This window comes from Poecilia reticulata, linkage group LG3 (genome assembly GCF_000633615.1).
Source record: "Poecilia reticulata strain Guanapo linkage group LG3, Guppy_female_1.0+MT, whole genome shotgun sequence".
In the NCBI taxonomy this organism is placed as follows: Eukaryota; Metazoa; Chordata; class Actinopteri; order Cyprinodontiformes; family Poeciliidae; genus Poecilia; species Poecilia reticulata.
In genome coordinates, this window is record NC_024333.1 from 7,869,382 (window position 1) to 7,886,278 (window position 16,897).

The 16,897-nt window shown below is 40.5% G+C and overlaps 1 protein-coding gene across 1 annotated transcript in view; it reads right to left on the bottom strand.

The window, feature by feature from the left end:
* Positions 1-232: 232 nt before the first annotated feature.
* The window catches only part of znf609b (zinc finger protein 609b), a 93,711-nt gene continuing 77,046 nt past the window's right edge, over positions 233-16,897 (bottom strand). Inside the window, exons 4-8 of the mRNA XM_008404680.2 lie at positions 9,348-9,435; positions 5,140-7,447; positions 4,693-5,050; positions 2,823-3,200; positions 233-597 (exon numbers count right to left, since the gene is read on the bottom strand). Coding sequence (XP_008402902.1) covers positions 554-597; positions 2,823-3,200; positions 4,693-5,050; positions 5,140-7,447; positions 9,348-9,435 — 3,176 coding nt within the window. The 3' untranslated portion in view covers positions 233-553. The remainder of the gene's footprint in view (positions 598-2,822; positions 3,201-4,692; positions 5,051-5,139; positions 7,448-9,347; positions 9,436-16,897) is intronic.

A 16,897-nucleotide genomic window follows, 5' to 3' on the forward strand; every position in this document is an offset into this window, starting at 1 on the left:
TCCTCTCCCCTAAACGTAGCCGAACATTTGTCAAGTTAAGGATATACTGTTGTTTCACGGCGTACTGCAAAGCCAGTCTTTAGTTGAGTCGACGCCGCTTTCCCTCCCTCCTACCCCCCTCCCAAGTACCCCAAATTCAACCCGCCAAGTTCTTTTCTGTGTGACAAAAAAGAAACAATGCAGTCTGAAAACAAAAAAATTGAAAAGAAAACACGAAAAGCTGTTCTGGCAGTCTGTTTTTGCATTGTATTTGTCGACAGTGCAAAGACTAGGTATTCAGAGGGTCGGTGTTTCCTCTGCGGGAAGGGGCAGAGCGATGGCTTTGAACCTGGGTTATACTCTTAAGTCGTGTTACAGTCCTCGGATCGGAGAATTTGGGGTCTTTCGTGAGGAGAAGAAAAAAAAAAAAAACAACAAAAAAAACCCAACAAAAACAGCAACAACATTCTGCCTTGCCTTGGGGCAGAGAAACTAAAAAAATAAAAGATAGAAACACCATTCAACTGATGTCTAAAAGGTAACAACCAGAGGATGTTGCTCTCAAGTGAGCCAGTCACATGAATCTCTGCAGGGTTGAGGTGTGACGGTCAGGTTTCCCTACGAGAGAGACGCACAAAAAAAAAACTGTTAATAACAGGTTACTGGTCTTAATTATTAAGATAAGATACTCAAGATATCTGAGCAACTATATGATCTCAATAAGATTCCAAATACACTGTGAGAGACATTTAATGGCTTATTTATTGGAATTGGCAAACAGTTTAAAATGGAAAAAAAAAGTCAAAGTTATTATTTCATTTAACTTTACAAATATGTTAACATGTTAAAAACATAGAGTACAGTCTGGTATTTTTAATTTTTCTTTTTTTGTATGTATTTAACCTTACTGAGAAGTCAGATGTGTCAGTTTTTTGACTGAGTTTTACCATTTTATTTTGTTTTCAATTAAATGTCACTTTCTAAAGATTATGTGGTAATGCTCACATTTCAAATTCATGTTGCTGAACTGATTTCTAAAGTTGACACAGAAGAAACAAAAAGAGCCAGAGTTCAGCTATGCATACTTTACAAGGAAGCAAATAAGTTTTTAATCCGACATAGTTAATTTATACAGCATCAATTACCAACAAATTTTATCTGGTTGCATTTAATAGGACAGGCAGGTCAAACTCATGTCCACTTACATGGAATCCAATGCAGTTCTTTATTATGATATATATATATATTTTTTTTTTGTCAAATGTTTGCAAATTATGTGATTTTTTTCATATGTTACGTTCTGTAACTTTTGATACCCCATTGAAGAAAAATGATTTTAAACATAGTAAAAAAAACATTTGTTTTTCTTTATTTAAAAATCTAAAAAAAAGAAAAAGAAAAAAAAAAATCCAGTAGGTAAAAACGTGGTGCTGCTGAAGTGTCAGGCCTTTTTACAGAGCTGTGACTCCTTTAAATACATAATCATCAAAATTCTACAATATCCTGTTCAGGATTCCCACAATCATCTCCCAAAATGTTCCTTCATACCATAATAACCTCTTGGGAAGCATTTCTGCTGAAGGGACACATGAATCACACCATCCTGACAAGTCATTTATCAGATTTGGTGCAATTTCACAGAGCTGCCACCAGAGGTCGCCGCAGGCCGCAGCAGTTGTGCGTCTCTGCGGCATCTTCAACATCTCTATTATAAACACTGTGATCCACTTGTCCTCAGAGGACCTACTTAGGGTGGATGAGCTGAGAGGCTAAAAGCTGCGCTGCATATTGTGCTCGACTGCAGCAGAGACGAGAGCTTTGTTTGGACACAATTTAGCTTGTCTGCACATTGCTGCCTTTGAGCCGACAGCATAAATGTAATTGAAGAGCGCAGCGTGACGCCCGAGGGTGTTCCACTCAAATAAACCCTGGACAAAGAAACGCTATTTATTTATTTCTACAGCACAGATATCTGGGCCAGAAATCATCTCAGCCATTACTGTTTTAAACTGGAGTTACAGAGGCGACATTAAGCATTTCTAAGCCACCTGTGCTTTTCTGATCTGCAGTCAGTCAGCTTGTAGCTTGTGTTGAGTTTCAGTGTTGGAGGTATTTTGCCTACGTCTATTGAAGTGGAAACGGTTTAGTATTATGGATTTCCACCACTTAAAAAAGTGATCAGGCACAAAATCGGGGTGTAGTGATGGACTTAGACCTGAACCTTCAGAGTCACATAAAGACACTTATAAATTCGGCCCTGTATCACCTGAAGAACGTTTCCAGGAGTAAAAGACTCTAGTGATATTTAGAGAAACTCATCCATGTGTTTATCTTTAGTCACATTAATTAATGCAACACTGTCTTCACAAATCTGCCTAAAAAACACACACAAAAAAAACAATCACGGTTGTAGCTGATCCAAAACGATGCTGCTCAAGTTCTGACTAAAACCAGGAAGATTGAGCACATAAACCCAGTTCTAAAGTCCTTACACTGGCTCCTGGTAGCTCAGAGAACATATATTTGTTTTTTACAAACTATTGTTTTATAAACTAAACTAAGTTCCTTTAAATCAAGAGTAAAGACCCACCTACTTAGAGTTGCTTTTGAGCCATAATAAATGGAACATTGAACAACATAATTGAAGTGCGTTGAAGATTTAAACCACTTGACAAAATGCGATGTCTGTTATGGATTCACAGTTGCTTCTGATGGGTATATGATGTTTTTATGTTTTCATGATGTAAAGCCTCGTTGCTAAAATGTACTTTGCAAATAAACCCGATCGACTGATTGGTCTGGGTTCATTGTTTACAGTCCAGGATGACTGTGGACTGACGTACCTGTGGCATAGGACAGGTCATATTGCCCTGAGAGCAGCGGGTATGCCAGGTGGTGGTGAGAGGGCATAATGCGCTGGGACGGCGACGAGCGCGGTCGGTCCACGTCCCTGTCTCTGTCCCTCTCACGCTCCCGTTCCCGCTCCCTGTCGACGGCGGCTCCCCGGTCCTGGTCCCGTTCTCTGTCGTGGGGCGGTTTGTCGCCCACCGTGGGGGATTTGCTCTTGTACTGGCTGACGTGATGATGCAGGATGTCCAGGGCTTTGGAGTCTGTTGCCGTTTTAGTGACCGTGGGGCTAGCGCGGGATTTCTCGCTGCCGTCCTCACCTCCCGCCATTTTACTCCCGTAAGTAGAAAAAGGATAACTTCCAGATAGGTAACCTGGGAGGGGAAAATGTCATTTTGACAAGCAGATTTGGATACATTTAACGTTTACCACCTGCTGTTGACAATATATTTTGGGTTGTATACACAAAGATCCTCAAGAAATCTTGAGGATCTACCATGAATGTCATCATATTAATCTAATGTATATAATCCACTATCCTCTTAAATATTTTGATAAAAAATTAATAGAGCTGTAGACTGTTAAAACATGGTTTTTTTCCAGACCAACCACTTAAAATGTCTTAAATACAGAGCAGCCACGAGAGCTATGCCCCGTATTTTATTTGCAGTCACACTGGCAGAGGAAAGCTCTGACGTTAGCCACTGGATGAGGATAACATTAATAAAATCAGCAAAGTTCACTACCAGAGCTCACTACAGTAGAAGTGAAGGGTCTGTTGTGAATAAAAGAAGTAAGAGATTACAGAAGAGGTGCATGGATGTGTGTTTCTGGAGCACATGGTTTAAATTACAAGGAGTGCCAAGAAGCTAAATTACCCCAGAGCTACATTTTCATTACGCTACAGCAGCTGAGAGAAGGGCAGCTAAGAAAATCGCCAGTTGTAACTTTAGCGCTTAACTTGCAACCAAGTGCCTGAAGGAGTTGTTGAAGATGGAATATCAAAGGATCCTTTATGAGTTCAAAATCAATTACATAATACATCGTTTTGCCTGTACCACACACTGTAAAGGTCACACTGAATTGTTTCTTGGTGGAACCAACTAGGGCCTTCAGCCGTGGGTAGTTTTTCCCCCAGAATCAGATTTGCCATCTTGTTGTGTTAGGTGGTCAGATGCCCCAGGTGTGGGCTTTTATAACATAATAGAGATTTTTTTTTTTTTTGAGGCGTCACTCATTGTCAATCTGTTTTTTCCATGAACTTCAGTGAACATAATTAGTGTCTTGTGCTCAATAATTTTTAATCTAACTATTAATGTAATGACAATGCTCATATAAAGAAGACTTGATGAAAGATTTCAGTTCTGTTTGCTAACATGTAAATAATTTAATAACCATAAAGTTGTTAAGCAAGATGACATTTACATTTGACTATTTTTAACGACTCTGGATAAACTTTGGTAGTAGATCAAGAAACTTCATTATTTTCACAAAGACACCAACGGACAATGAATCACAAACTATTTTAAAAGACCAATCTTGTTCAATTTTCACTTGTTTTAGTTTTTCAGTTAGATCTACCAAAGAAAACATAGAAATATTGTAATGTATAGTTTCACAGGCCATTATTTTCAATTTATTGTACCATACTGCTTATTGAAAATAGCAATGTGGAAAAACATCTGATTATATAGCCTTAAATCATACTGAGATATTGGCATCCCTTAGAGTCAGACACTTAACTATTTTAGGTTAGTGGAGAAAATAAAGGGAAAATACATACACTAGCTGAATAAATACAAATAAAATCTTAGTAGTTCAGACTTTTTACAGCTCACCGCATTTGGATAAAATCTTAAATCATACCTGGGTAATTCTGCATCATGACCGAAGACATGCCCCTGTATCCTGGGTGGTTGGGGTCATAGCCTTGTCCATAGGGGTATCCATGCATGTACGGCAAGTAGCCTTGGTGCTGTGCTAGTTGTGATGTGAACTGCATGTGCGGGTTAGAACGAGAGTCTTTGCTCATGGCTCGATGGTCCTCGGCACTGATTCTGGGATCACTGCAGTCTTTTCCATCCTCCTTGGGTCCACTTTGACCATCCTTCGGCCGGACCCTTTCTTCCTTTATTTTTCGATCCCTTTCCCTTTCGTCTTTCCTCCGATGCTGTTGTTGCTGGTGTTCATCCTCTAGTTGGAGTTTCTGGCTCTCTGAGTACGGCTGAGGGCAAGAAAACATGTCAGCACAAATCGGAATAGTGAGCCTAAAATACCAAAACATTTTTGCTATGAGTTAATCAATGGTACTACCTGTCTGTACCACATGGGTTGTTCCATCCCTGCCTGGCCTCTGGAATCGAGAGCTTGCAAAGAGTCTTCCTTTCCATGGTGACCCCCTTCAGTCAGTTTCATCTTCAGCCCCTCAGCTTGCTGGGACTTTGGATCCTCCCCCTTTATGCTTCCAATAGACTTGGAGGACAGCTCAGAAGGCGAGTCTCTGGATTTGCTTGGTGGCTGTGGTATCTTTCCGAGATCTGACTGACTCGGGGCTTTGGAGAGGCTTGGTGGCATTGGGCTCTTTTGTTTCCACTCCTCCTTCATGGAGGCTTCTCGCTCCTTCATGACAACATCAGACTTCTTCTCAGCAGCTCGATGCTGCTCGGCCATCTGCCTCTGCCGCTCCTCATACTGTTGCCGGTAGGCTGGGTTGGTGTTCATCAAGTGATTATGGTAGGCTTGATCAGGGCTGTATGCATACGGGGGTACATATGCATACTGGTTGTAGTACAGAGGCTGCATGTACATGTTTGACCGCTGCTGGATGACTGAGGGCTGTTGTTGCTGTTGGCCAGCAACACTGGGGTCAGGTTTTCGCTCTTCATGAACTTCAACCTTTACTTTCTCCTCAACTTGATCATGTTCATCATCTCTTTTGATCTTAGCCTGACCTTCAGCCACTGGTGCAACTGGATTTGGGCCACCGGGACTGGGGTTTACATAGTTAGGAGAGTAGTAAGCCTCGTAATTGGTATAGTAAGGGGAATCTTTGTTGGGTGTCTGATTTGGAAAGAGTGCTTTTTTGACGCTTTCCCTGATGGTTTGGTCATCTGTCCTGACTTTGACACCATCTGGTTTCCCTTCACCATCCTCCCCAGCATCTGAAATGTCTGAATAAGCTGGGCTATTGGTTTTGACTGAAGAGTTGTCAGCACCATTCTGATTTACCACATGATGTGGTGTGAGAGGTTGCGGCATACCAGTGCCATCTATCCGACTGGCAACACCAATAGACGGACTTGGCGCATTGTCGGAAAAGCTGTAAATTTTGTCAGCCTCTGCCTTGATGCTGGCCAAGCGACTCTGATGGGGGTCTGAGGAACCGTTGAGGAGACCTTCTCCCTTATTCCCTTGATCACAAGGCTCAGAATATGGAAGCTTTGCTTCCTCTAATTTTCCACCCTTTCCCGGAGGCTTGGGACTATCGGCGTCCTTTAGACTATCCTTTTTCTTTTTGTCTTTCTTCTTCTTGTCTTTGGAACTACTTGAAGCTGGATCTCCAATAGCAGGAGGTTTAGGCTGTGTTCCTCTCATTTGAGGGCTCTTGGGGATTCCCTGTATCATTGGGGCTAGTCCTGGGGAGGAATTTGGGTTTCCAGGTGGAAATGGATACATTTGTTGGGATCCTGGTGGTCCAGGGCCAATAGGACGTGGCGACTTCAAGTTTTTCTGGGCAATTTTATCAGTTTTTGTACCAGTGTTAGCCTTCTTAGACTTATCTGATCCTCTCTTATCATCTATGCCATCATTACTAGCCTCATCAGTAAGGCATGGGCCATCTTCACAGCCATCCATCGGTGCTCCTCCTGTGTCTGGATCAGCCTCAACTATTTTCTTTTTACTCTGCTTTGAACCAAACTTTCCAGGAGAAGGAGAAGGACTTTGTGCATCAAAGTTTCTGCCTTTCGGAGTAACTGAACGTGCTGGGGACAAAGATCCTTTCTGGGAGATAGATGCCCCATTACAGTTTCCGGGTTCAGGGTGGAGAGTTGAGTCCTCGCCATATTCACTGTCTCCATCCAAGTCCAACTTTATGTCATCATCATTGTGAGCACGGGTTTGGTGGTACTTCAGTCCATTGATGTGCTTGTATTTTTTGTTGCAGTTGGGATGGGGACAGTCTATAAGAACCGGAGATGGACAGCTGCGATCGAGTGGCGGTGGAAGTGATTCCGTCTTAATAGAAGGGATAGAGAGACCTGCAGCTCCCACGCCTCCATTGTTGGAGTTTGTCCGCATTCGTTTGTTGCCTTTGGTGTCCTCTGAGCTGGAGTTGGGCTCCATGTCAGAGGCAGGTTTGGTCTTGCGTTTTCCAGCCGAAGAAGGGCTGGCTTTGATGTCTTCCGTGTTGCTGTTTGGAGGGGTGCGGCGCTCTGATGGTGTCTGGCTGCCCCTACGGCCCTTGGTGTTTGAGGCGGCACGCGTCTTGTTGTTGGTGGCGCCCTTGCTGTCTGATGAGTTGCTGTTCTCATTGATCGGTGTGTTGCTGTTCGGTCTCATTCGCTTACCTCGACCGCGACCATTTCTCATTTCCAGATCACTTGTGGGTGATTCACAAAATCTGCAGTTATAAGTAAGAAAACATGTTTGAGTTAGTTATAGGAAATACATAAAACTACACAATTATTTTGTTTGCCGTTTCCATCACGGAGAGCAGTTTTAATTGCACTGTTGCTGAAACGTGCTATACAAATTAACTTGCCAGGATTTAAAATGTAATATTAATTTAAAAACATTCCAACAATTAGGGGTGCACCAATAAAACAGCCCTAATTTCCTTAATATTGTGTGATGCTTTTGTTTTACAGAACGTTATAGTTTTTAGTATCTTTTTACTTAAATTAATACAACTTTTCCTTGTGCAATCAATAATGGACAGTATTTCAGCTGGAAATTCTAAGAATAATCATAACACAACTAAAGCTGGTGTCAAGCTCTCAATAATGGCAGGTTTCACATATTTTACCTAGATTTAGTAGGTTTATACATTTAAACATGTTTTTTTTCTCTTAAGAAAACTGTGGAACCAAAATGTGGAAATCTACATTTCTGAAGTATTTTCGTAACCATAGTTTTCTAAATATTTAAAAGGCAGGTGAAATTCCAGAATATAAAAGATTAGTCACTCCCCTTTGTTTAATAAAGCCACAGAATGTGACATTCTTTCACAAGAAAAAATAACTAATATGCAACAATAAAACTAAGGCTCATTTTACATAACTCTGCAGTTGTGAAGAGAGATATAAACCCTGTTTCTCTGAACATAATATCCAACATCTCTTACACAAATAAGCCTGTTAACAATAAATACTATATGAATAAATAGTTGCGAACACTCTAGCTCCTTTCTCATCAAAACACGAAGCCATTCAGACACTTAAAATAGCAGTGTGGGATTATCTCCCCTTAACAGTAACCCAATTATCTTTCTGCACAGCAGTGAAGGTTAGCAGTCTGTGACAAAGTCAAACCCAGGGCTGCTATGACTCACAGCTTCCTCTACAAGTCTCTCTAAACAATTTCAACCCCAGCAGGGGATGTGAATACATCCGCAGTCTGACAGTGGTGCAGGAATTTAGACCAATTACAAGCCCCCGTTTATATCCAGTGTGTTGAAAGATTTCTGAATAATTTATAGTGGGTCCTTAATGCAGTCATGCTGCAAACTGTAAGACAATCTCGTAGCAAATGCGCCCAAGCAGACCTTATAAACGGAGCGCCACAGTGATACATTAGTGGGATAAAGCATCTACTTGTTTTCCATTAGCACTGATTTAATCTTGATTTTTTTCTGGTGCACTTAAGATGCCCATTTGAATTCCAGACTTGTATTTACATTTAGATACAGTTTTTTTTGTTGTTGTTGTTGTTTCTAAAGCAGGTGTTTGGTAATGTAACACCGCCATTTTACAAATCCTGCTTATTTTGCATCCAAAATGTTGGGGGGGATTTGTATACACAAGACCACATAAATACCCTCATGCTACTGCCATGAGGTTGATGTTAGAAATGGCAGCCTTTGTGATAGAGAATGCTATCCAGTGTTGGGGAGAGAAAAAAAAAAAAGCTCTTAGTCCAATAATTGGATTCTGCAATCTGGCTTGTTAGAGTAGCTTTCTATTTCCACTGCTGCCTCCTGAGACATCAGCTGCTTGCCAATGAATCCTGTTTCTCCAGGCTCAACATAAAGACTAACATGCACTCGGTGGTCCGGCGGCGCACTGGCAACTCATTGCATTAAGCTGTTGCTGCTACAGCAGATTCATATCACACACGATATGAAAAGGTTAAGAGGCTTTGTAGCGCGGGTTTGGATAGAGTATGCATCAGTGATTTGTGGCGATTGTGAACCCTCTTCCACCTTGACATTTACAATCCCCAATGCACGACAGCAACTTTAATTGCATGCTAAAGCTGCTTTTGCACACTTGAAGGGAACTAAACAGGGGGATGCGTCTCACCTGGGGGGAGCCCAGTCATGCCGTGTGCAGTCTAACAAGGTGCCAACGTAGGTCTTGTTTCTCCAGGTGACATTGACCACCAGCATGCCTGTAAGACAGGGGGAAATAATAAATCACATGTTGACATATATTAAAGCACAATGACTACTTTGTAGTAAATTACAAAGAAAAGAAAAGCTTTAAAATACACAAACATAAATATTAGAGAGCAGAAACTCTTTTACTGCCTTCAGGCTGTGAGCAAAATGTACAAGAACAAATCTTCTCTAAATGATTTCATAATGGAAGATGATTATACAAGCAACCAACCAGGGCTGGGTGATATGTTGAAAATGATATCTTCATACTAGATAAGTTTTTAGTCCATTTTTTTTCTCTTGCTTTCTTTACTAAAAATTAAATTACAAATGACAGAAAATATTTTCAAAAAGCCTTCGCCCTCAGGCTTTGACTCTACCACAACTTCTTAAAAAACATGCACAACCAATCCAAAGTGAGTGGTTCAGTTTGACAGACAGTAAATGAGTAAGACAAACCTATTGACTCCCCTGGCATTGCTGCAATCTGTCACATTTAGAAGCTTCTGCGTTGCCATTTGGCCAGCGTGAATTATGTAGCACCCATCGTGTGCTACCCAACCCGACCCCGGGGCCGAGCGTGACACCTGATCCTGCATCTAAAACCTCAAATTAGTTCCAGACACAACTAAATAAAGGACTGGGAAATAGTCTGTGCCTGGCCTTGAAAGTAATCCTGCGCAAAATTAATCATCACACATGCACTACTCAGGCTTTTCCAGCCTATTACAGATGTATTATCTTTAATGTCCAACATGACTAACCTGATTTTGACCAATTCTGTAATCAGGATCTGATCTAATAAACACAAATCCAAACTGATCTAAGGGCAAACTGACCAATTGATTGGTGGATCTCTACATTTGAGTTTCAGTGTTGCTGACTCTGCTATCAACTCTTGTTCATTGGTTCACTGGCAAAACAACATATCGGCAATTTAACATTTCATTAAACAGTCCCTTCAGGATTTTGCAATTTTTGATTTTTTGCAATCAAACTCAGATTCTGTAATGCTACTTTATAAGTATCTGCAAGGAATTTTGACATATTTGCACTTCTGTATGACAGTAAATGTGGATTCTTGTTACTTGACGAAAAGTTGTTCTACAGTGAGGTTGCATTGTAGAACAAGTAAAAAATACTGTCACCTGCAATTGGGGAGTTAGCCACTTAAGGTTAGTCACTGAAACCCAATGTTTTTGACCATTTTTGTGGAAAATGTCCAATCAACTCTCAATTATGCATTTGGTGTAAAAACATGTGGGAATCTGTAGATTTTGTGTGTATTTGCACAATCACGACAAAATGGAGCAAGTGATAAATATTTAATTTCACACACAAGAGCATCAGGAGTGCATGGAACAACGGTACACAACCACAACAGCCAGACAGCTTCTCATTATGCTGGTCACTGACTTGGTCACGCACTGGTGTTGGACAGTATCCCAATCATCAAGCATTTGTCTCAAGTCAGCCAATATAGATGTGGTAAAATCTCATCTCCATATTTCTGTGCACTGCCACCATGATGTGGGGGTTTCTTCATAGCTGCCCCACATCATCACAATGCCTCCACCACAACCTGTTTAGCACTGGCAGAGAGTTTAGCAAGTTTGTTTTGTGTGCAACAAATTAACTCCTCTACAGCTCAGCCCAAATGAATTATCCTTTTTTTTTTAAACAAATATGACATAATTTAAAGGGAAAACAAACGTTCCTGCTTATGATTACAAAGAAGCATCCTCAGAACAAAGCAAAAACAACAAAAAAACTGACCACTTAAAAATAAACTTAGTATTTATATGCATTAACAGAACACTGCACAAGCTGCTGCTGTGAAAGTTGCTCGAAATAAACGCGCCAGTTGAGGCTTTTCAGATTTCTAACCAAACGACCTCCGAGGATTAAGAGCAGCGACTGCGTGAAAACATTCAGGATTTATTGCCCCATACCCTCCCTCTCGCTCCCTGGTGGTGACCTCAGCTTGCCACTTCAGCACTGCAGAGAAACCGGACGATGCAGTGAGCTAACTTATCTAATGACACAGGAATGCTGGCTGGCAGCTTCTATCCTCCAGAGCATTTTATTAGCTTAGGAAAACCTCTCTTGCTCACCCCACTTTCCCTCCCTCCTTCACCCTCTCTGTCATTTCCTCTTTTCAATGGTATAACCATCCCTAGCTTACAATCTTCACCCCCCTCTCTTATCCCCTCCCTCCCACACACACACACACAAAAAACATTCACAGTTCAGACCTCATTTTTCTCCTGCTGCCTCTGGCATAAAGCAAGAAGAGCATAAGGGATTTATATATGTTTACAGCAACCTGCTGACACTTGGCTGCATGTCTCCTGCCTTCAAATCTGCGGCCGCGAAAACACGAGCACCTGGTCAAGGCTGCAAGCGACGGCAAAAGCGCGGCGGGGTCCTCGAGTTCGGATTTCTGTCACATTTAAAGAACCCAGACCCATTTTCTGAAACGCCTTCGAGAGTCCGCCCCCTAAGCTCTTGAAACACTCAAACACAAAATGGCTCTGGCAGCTGGTCGAGGCAGGGATGTAAATCAAGGCGGCGCACATGAATGACTAGCCTTTCTTGATGTGCAGGATATAGCCCTTCCTTCGCTCTGCCTGCAGAGAGAGAGAGTGGATGGGGGGTGTTGGGAACGATACGGCGAAATCGTCGAGTCTTAATGATTTTAAATTAGCCCTTCAGATAGTATGTGGCCATTTATGCAGATGGCATAATGGAGAAGCATGAATGAGATTCAAACGTTTCTGTGGGGATTTTTTTTTTCTTCCCTCCCACCCCCTCGTAAATTTATCTTTGCCTGGAGTTTAGTCAAATTAATTCCCATACTAAATTGTTTTTAATCTTGGGACAAAAAAAAATAAAGAACTGAAAAAAAGATGTGTTTTTTCAAAGATTAGTTATAGAATTTGTACGTTTTGCAGTTATTAATGTATTTCACGGAGCTACAAATGTCAACAATGTAGATTTATTAATATATAGCTGTCATTTTTAGTTTGAAGTACAGTTTAAGTCATGCAGTTTTTTTAATGACAAAACTTTCTGCCAAATTAACTCAAAGCAGAGAGAAAATCAATTGTTAGTTTGGGAATAACCATCATACCTTGAAAACCACAACTTGTGATAAAAATACAATTCTTCTAATTCAGGTTTTTTTTTTTTTTTTACATATGAACTGGCTTACATTATCCGTACTCCAGAGTGTATACCCTTTTGTCCAATGTATGCTCCATTATTTCATACTAAATAGATTATTTTAAATCCAAGACAGTTTCTGCCATGAACCATTTTGTTCACTAAAGTTCAAAAATTGGGTGTCACCGGTTTGAGTCACAAGTTTGAATCACATTTTAAAAGATTGTGTTGCCACCCTGCGGATGCTTTTACGTCTCGGGGCATGAAGTTGTTGCCGTGGCATGGATTTTGCCTCAGGTTCATTTAGCTTAAATAACGACCGTCTCACAAAACCATCTTAAAGTCACCATGAAGATTTTCCATCATGACTCAGGACTAAGCTGTGGCTCCGTTTTCAAGGATTTTTGCTGTTTTTTTTCTTTTTTCTTCCTGTGAACTGTTGTGTTGTGTTTGGCAGCGTTTTAAGGATCCCTGCCCTGCCTGAAGATAAATCTTCGCAATCTGACATCGCATGTGCTTGCCTTTTGGTTTTCCAGAGGAATTTCCCTGTATTTCTCTTGACATAACTCAATGTCATCTAGCGAAGCTGCGTGAAAACAGCTGATGAGAAGGTGGGACGATCAATCTTATCGAGCACTTTCAACTCTAGTCGCTCTGGCTAATTAATTGGCCAGAATGATTTCATCCTGTCAGGAGCAAAAGAAATAAAAAAATAAAATGTGCGAAAACATCCACAGTATTGCACGACGTTTATTAGAAAACTACATTGAGGTGGAATTACAGGATATTTACGAGCCTGTGGAAAAGGCAGCTGCAATCAGAGTGATGCCGCTATAAAAAATACACAATGCAAACATCTTATCTGGCACCTTGCTATGGTGCCAGGTGCTCGGTTTATTTATTTTTTTCCTCCCCTGACACGCTTCCTTCTGGACAGCTTCCCATGCTGAAAGCCTGGAAGGAACTCTGTAATCCTTGGCTTCTGAGTAACCTCAAATCTCAGCCTCTGGCTTTCTCTGAATGATAATAATACTGCTGCCTCAAGACGACGTAAGGACAACTCAATCACATTTTCAGTCACATGACCTCCAGTTACTGCAAGATGATTTGAAGAAGTGAGCAAAACTGATATTGGTTTATGCAGATTTCGCACAATAAATAAGAGATAATGACATTATTACTGAATCCCTGTAGCTCAGAGAATAGACTTTAATATACTGATGTTAGTTTATAAATCACTGAACGGTTTAGCACCACAATACATTAAAGATCTGTTATTGTTGTGCCAACCATCTAGACCCTTCAGATATTCTGGTTCTGGTCTGCTCTGCATCCCCAGATGCATCCCCAGAACCAGAACCAAACGAGGAGAAGAAGCATTCAGCTTCTACGCACCATAGATTTGGAACAAACTTCCAGAAAACTGTAAAACAGCTGAAACACTGGGTGCCTTTAAATCTCAACTTAAAACCCACCTGTTTAGAGTTGCTTATGGCTAAATTAGGGTTAGAGTTCGGGTTTTGAGGTCTTCAATAATGTTTTTAATTTCTTTTTATTTCTTTTCTCACCGTCACTGTTTCTTTTTAAAAAAATATCTCTCTTTCTCACTGTTTATTCAATGTCACATGCTGTTTTTATTTTAATTATGTAAAGCACTTTGAAATGCCTTGCTGCTGAAATGTGCTATACAAATAAAATTTGATTGATTGATTATACCATACTGAAGTCTTTAGTTCTGCAGTTGCACTAAATTGGGCCTGCAACTAACTTATTATTGTAGTAATCAATGACTATTGATTATTCTGATGATTAATCAATAAAACATTGGCACATTCTGCAGATTTTTCATTTAACCACCTTAGCCTTTTTAATAAAATATTAGAAATGCGTTGAAAGACGCAAATAAATAATTCAATTACTTTTAAAAATAAGCTTTTAATTGTCTACAATGCAACATCATAGCATTTCTTCAGTGTGTGCTTGATCATTTGTAGCAAAGGATGCAGCTAGCTCAACCTACAGTGTAGGGCTAATCAGTTGACTATTTTTTATGGATTAATTTATCAACATTTGGTTAGCAAAAGTTGCTAACCAAATGTATAACAGATGAGCATTAAACATGGAGGAAAGCATAGACATCAATAGAAACTAGGATTAGTTATTGATAGTCAAAACCTGCTTCTTTTATTCCCCCTGCATAATGACAATTTTCTACACAATTTAGGGTCAGTATATCAACTAAATCTAATTTGAATTTTCATGTTTTCAGTTTCAACGTGTCAACAGCTTTTCCACCACAAAACAGCAACATCAATCTTGAACACCAAAACAGAACAAATGGGCTCTATTATAGATGGGAAATCAGCAAAAAGTCATAGAGTGAAGTATGTTTGGTATTTATCCTTTATTTCCAAAAAAAAGTGTGCAATTGCGCTACAGAACTGTATTTTCTATTCTTGACTCAATTCCTCACTAGCGTAAGGTGATTGCTTTAGACAAGAACAAATAAAATAAACACCTGATCTTCGATGAGTGTATTAATTCAGACACAAAAATAAAAAATACAAATAATTTCACACAATATGGATTATGGGTGAAAAACAAATACATCATTTTCTGAATATTATCAATTGGAGCGAAAGGAGCCTTTCTCAGCAGAAAGAAACAAATGTTAACAGCTTTTCAATAAGCTGAATAGAGTTCAAGATGACTTTGCACATATTATTTCCTTTAATATACATGTGTATGTTTGAGCCTTGATCCCGCTGTTGACTGACTGGATTTGTTTCTGGATTTATCTTAGTAGGGAAGAAAAAAAGAATCCAGCTGGAGTTCAAAGATCAAAAAATAAAACTTGCTGAGCGGAGCTGCATTTCACTTGGGATTTGTTTTGTAGGGAAGGGTTTCAGCGGAGTGAGAGAAAAGGGTCAGAGCGATATAAAGCGAACCCAGTTCCCCGCTCTCTGCCCTCCCCTTCACGTCCCCCTTATTGTGTTGGGCTTAATAGGGTCACCCAGGACAACTGAAGGAAGCCCGCATTAATGAGAGGAATTGGCCTGTAATTTTAACACTCGTTTCCTTTCAGCGCTGTTGAACAACAAACGGCGCCTCTATTTGGGCTCTGAACGCAAAACGTGCGAGATTGCTTTGGACGAGAGGACAATGAAAGGCGAGAAATGAAGTCAGGAGTAGCGAGTATGCCTTGTTCTGTTCTAAGCCTCCCCCTCCTTCCCACTTAACACATTTCATTAAGTTCCAGCAGGAGCAAAAATATCAAGTCCTCTGCTGCTGCTGAAGTCGGCACAGGCTGGGAGTTCACTGACTGACCTCTGACCTCCTCAAGCCCAACAGGAATCTGCAGAGGTTAATGGCATTTTCACTGACTGACCTCGTCAAAATGCCTTAGTTATCTCTGAAAACGGAGGATCGTTTCTCTGCGATAATTGGGTAAAACACTCAATTAGCAGTATAATATTTAAGGTTTCTATTAGTCTTTTGATGTGTAAGAAAATGTCTGAATAGTACAAGGCATGGCTTAGAAAAAAAAACAGCAAAACAAACCAAAAAAAAAGAAAGAAAAAAAGAAGTGTTCGCTTGTGTGAACAATTACCAGCACTTGCAATTATCACCTTTCAAAACACACTCAGAATCTGATGTGATTATTGACAGACCCTCTGCTAAAAGAGATCCATTTGTCTCCATTCCTAGTGCTCCGTGTGATAGCTCTGCTTTGAAAGGCTGTATGCAGATTATAAAAAAAAATAAAAAAAAAGTGGGAACAATGAGAAAAATGGTGTCAGTATTCATCAGAGGAGATAAAAGATAACTGGGTGCTGCCACGAGCAATAACCATAACCTTGACAAATGAAGCGTTTGAGCACCCAAGTGTCGAGCATGTTTTCATTTTACTGTGTTATTCTGCTCTCGCGGTGCATAAAGGGAAGTAGAGCTTGTCCGGTTATGTGAGTGTCAAAATACTAAGTCCTCGGGATGACCTTTAGCTTAAATGCTGGGCAGATAGCGATTTAGGACGAGCCGTATGAGTCACTTTCAGCACTGTGGAGGTAATACATTGGAATGTAGTCATGGCAGTAGTCTGTAAAAACCCCCCAAGGGGCTTCAGCGCTCCAGTTCGAACTCTCCTGGGTTAGGAGCTTGTGTGGTCCTATATTCTGATCCTCCCTGACCCACTAAAGGGCTACATGAAAGTCTTGTAGTATAGATTGCTGATTCTCATAAAAAAAAGGAGACAAAGATGGTAAGAAAAAAAAATCTTAAAGGGGCCAAGCATGCAGTGCAAGTTTACAG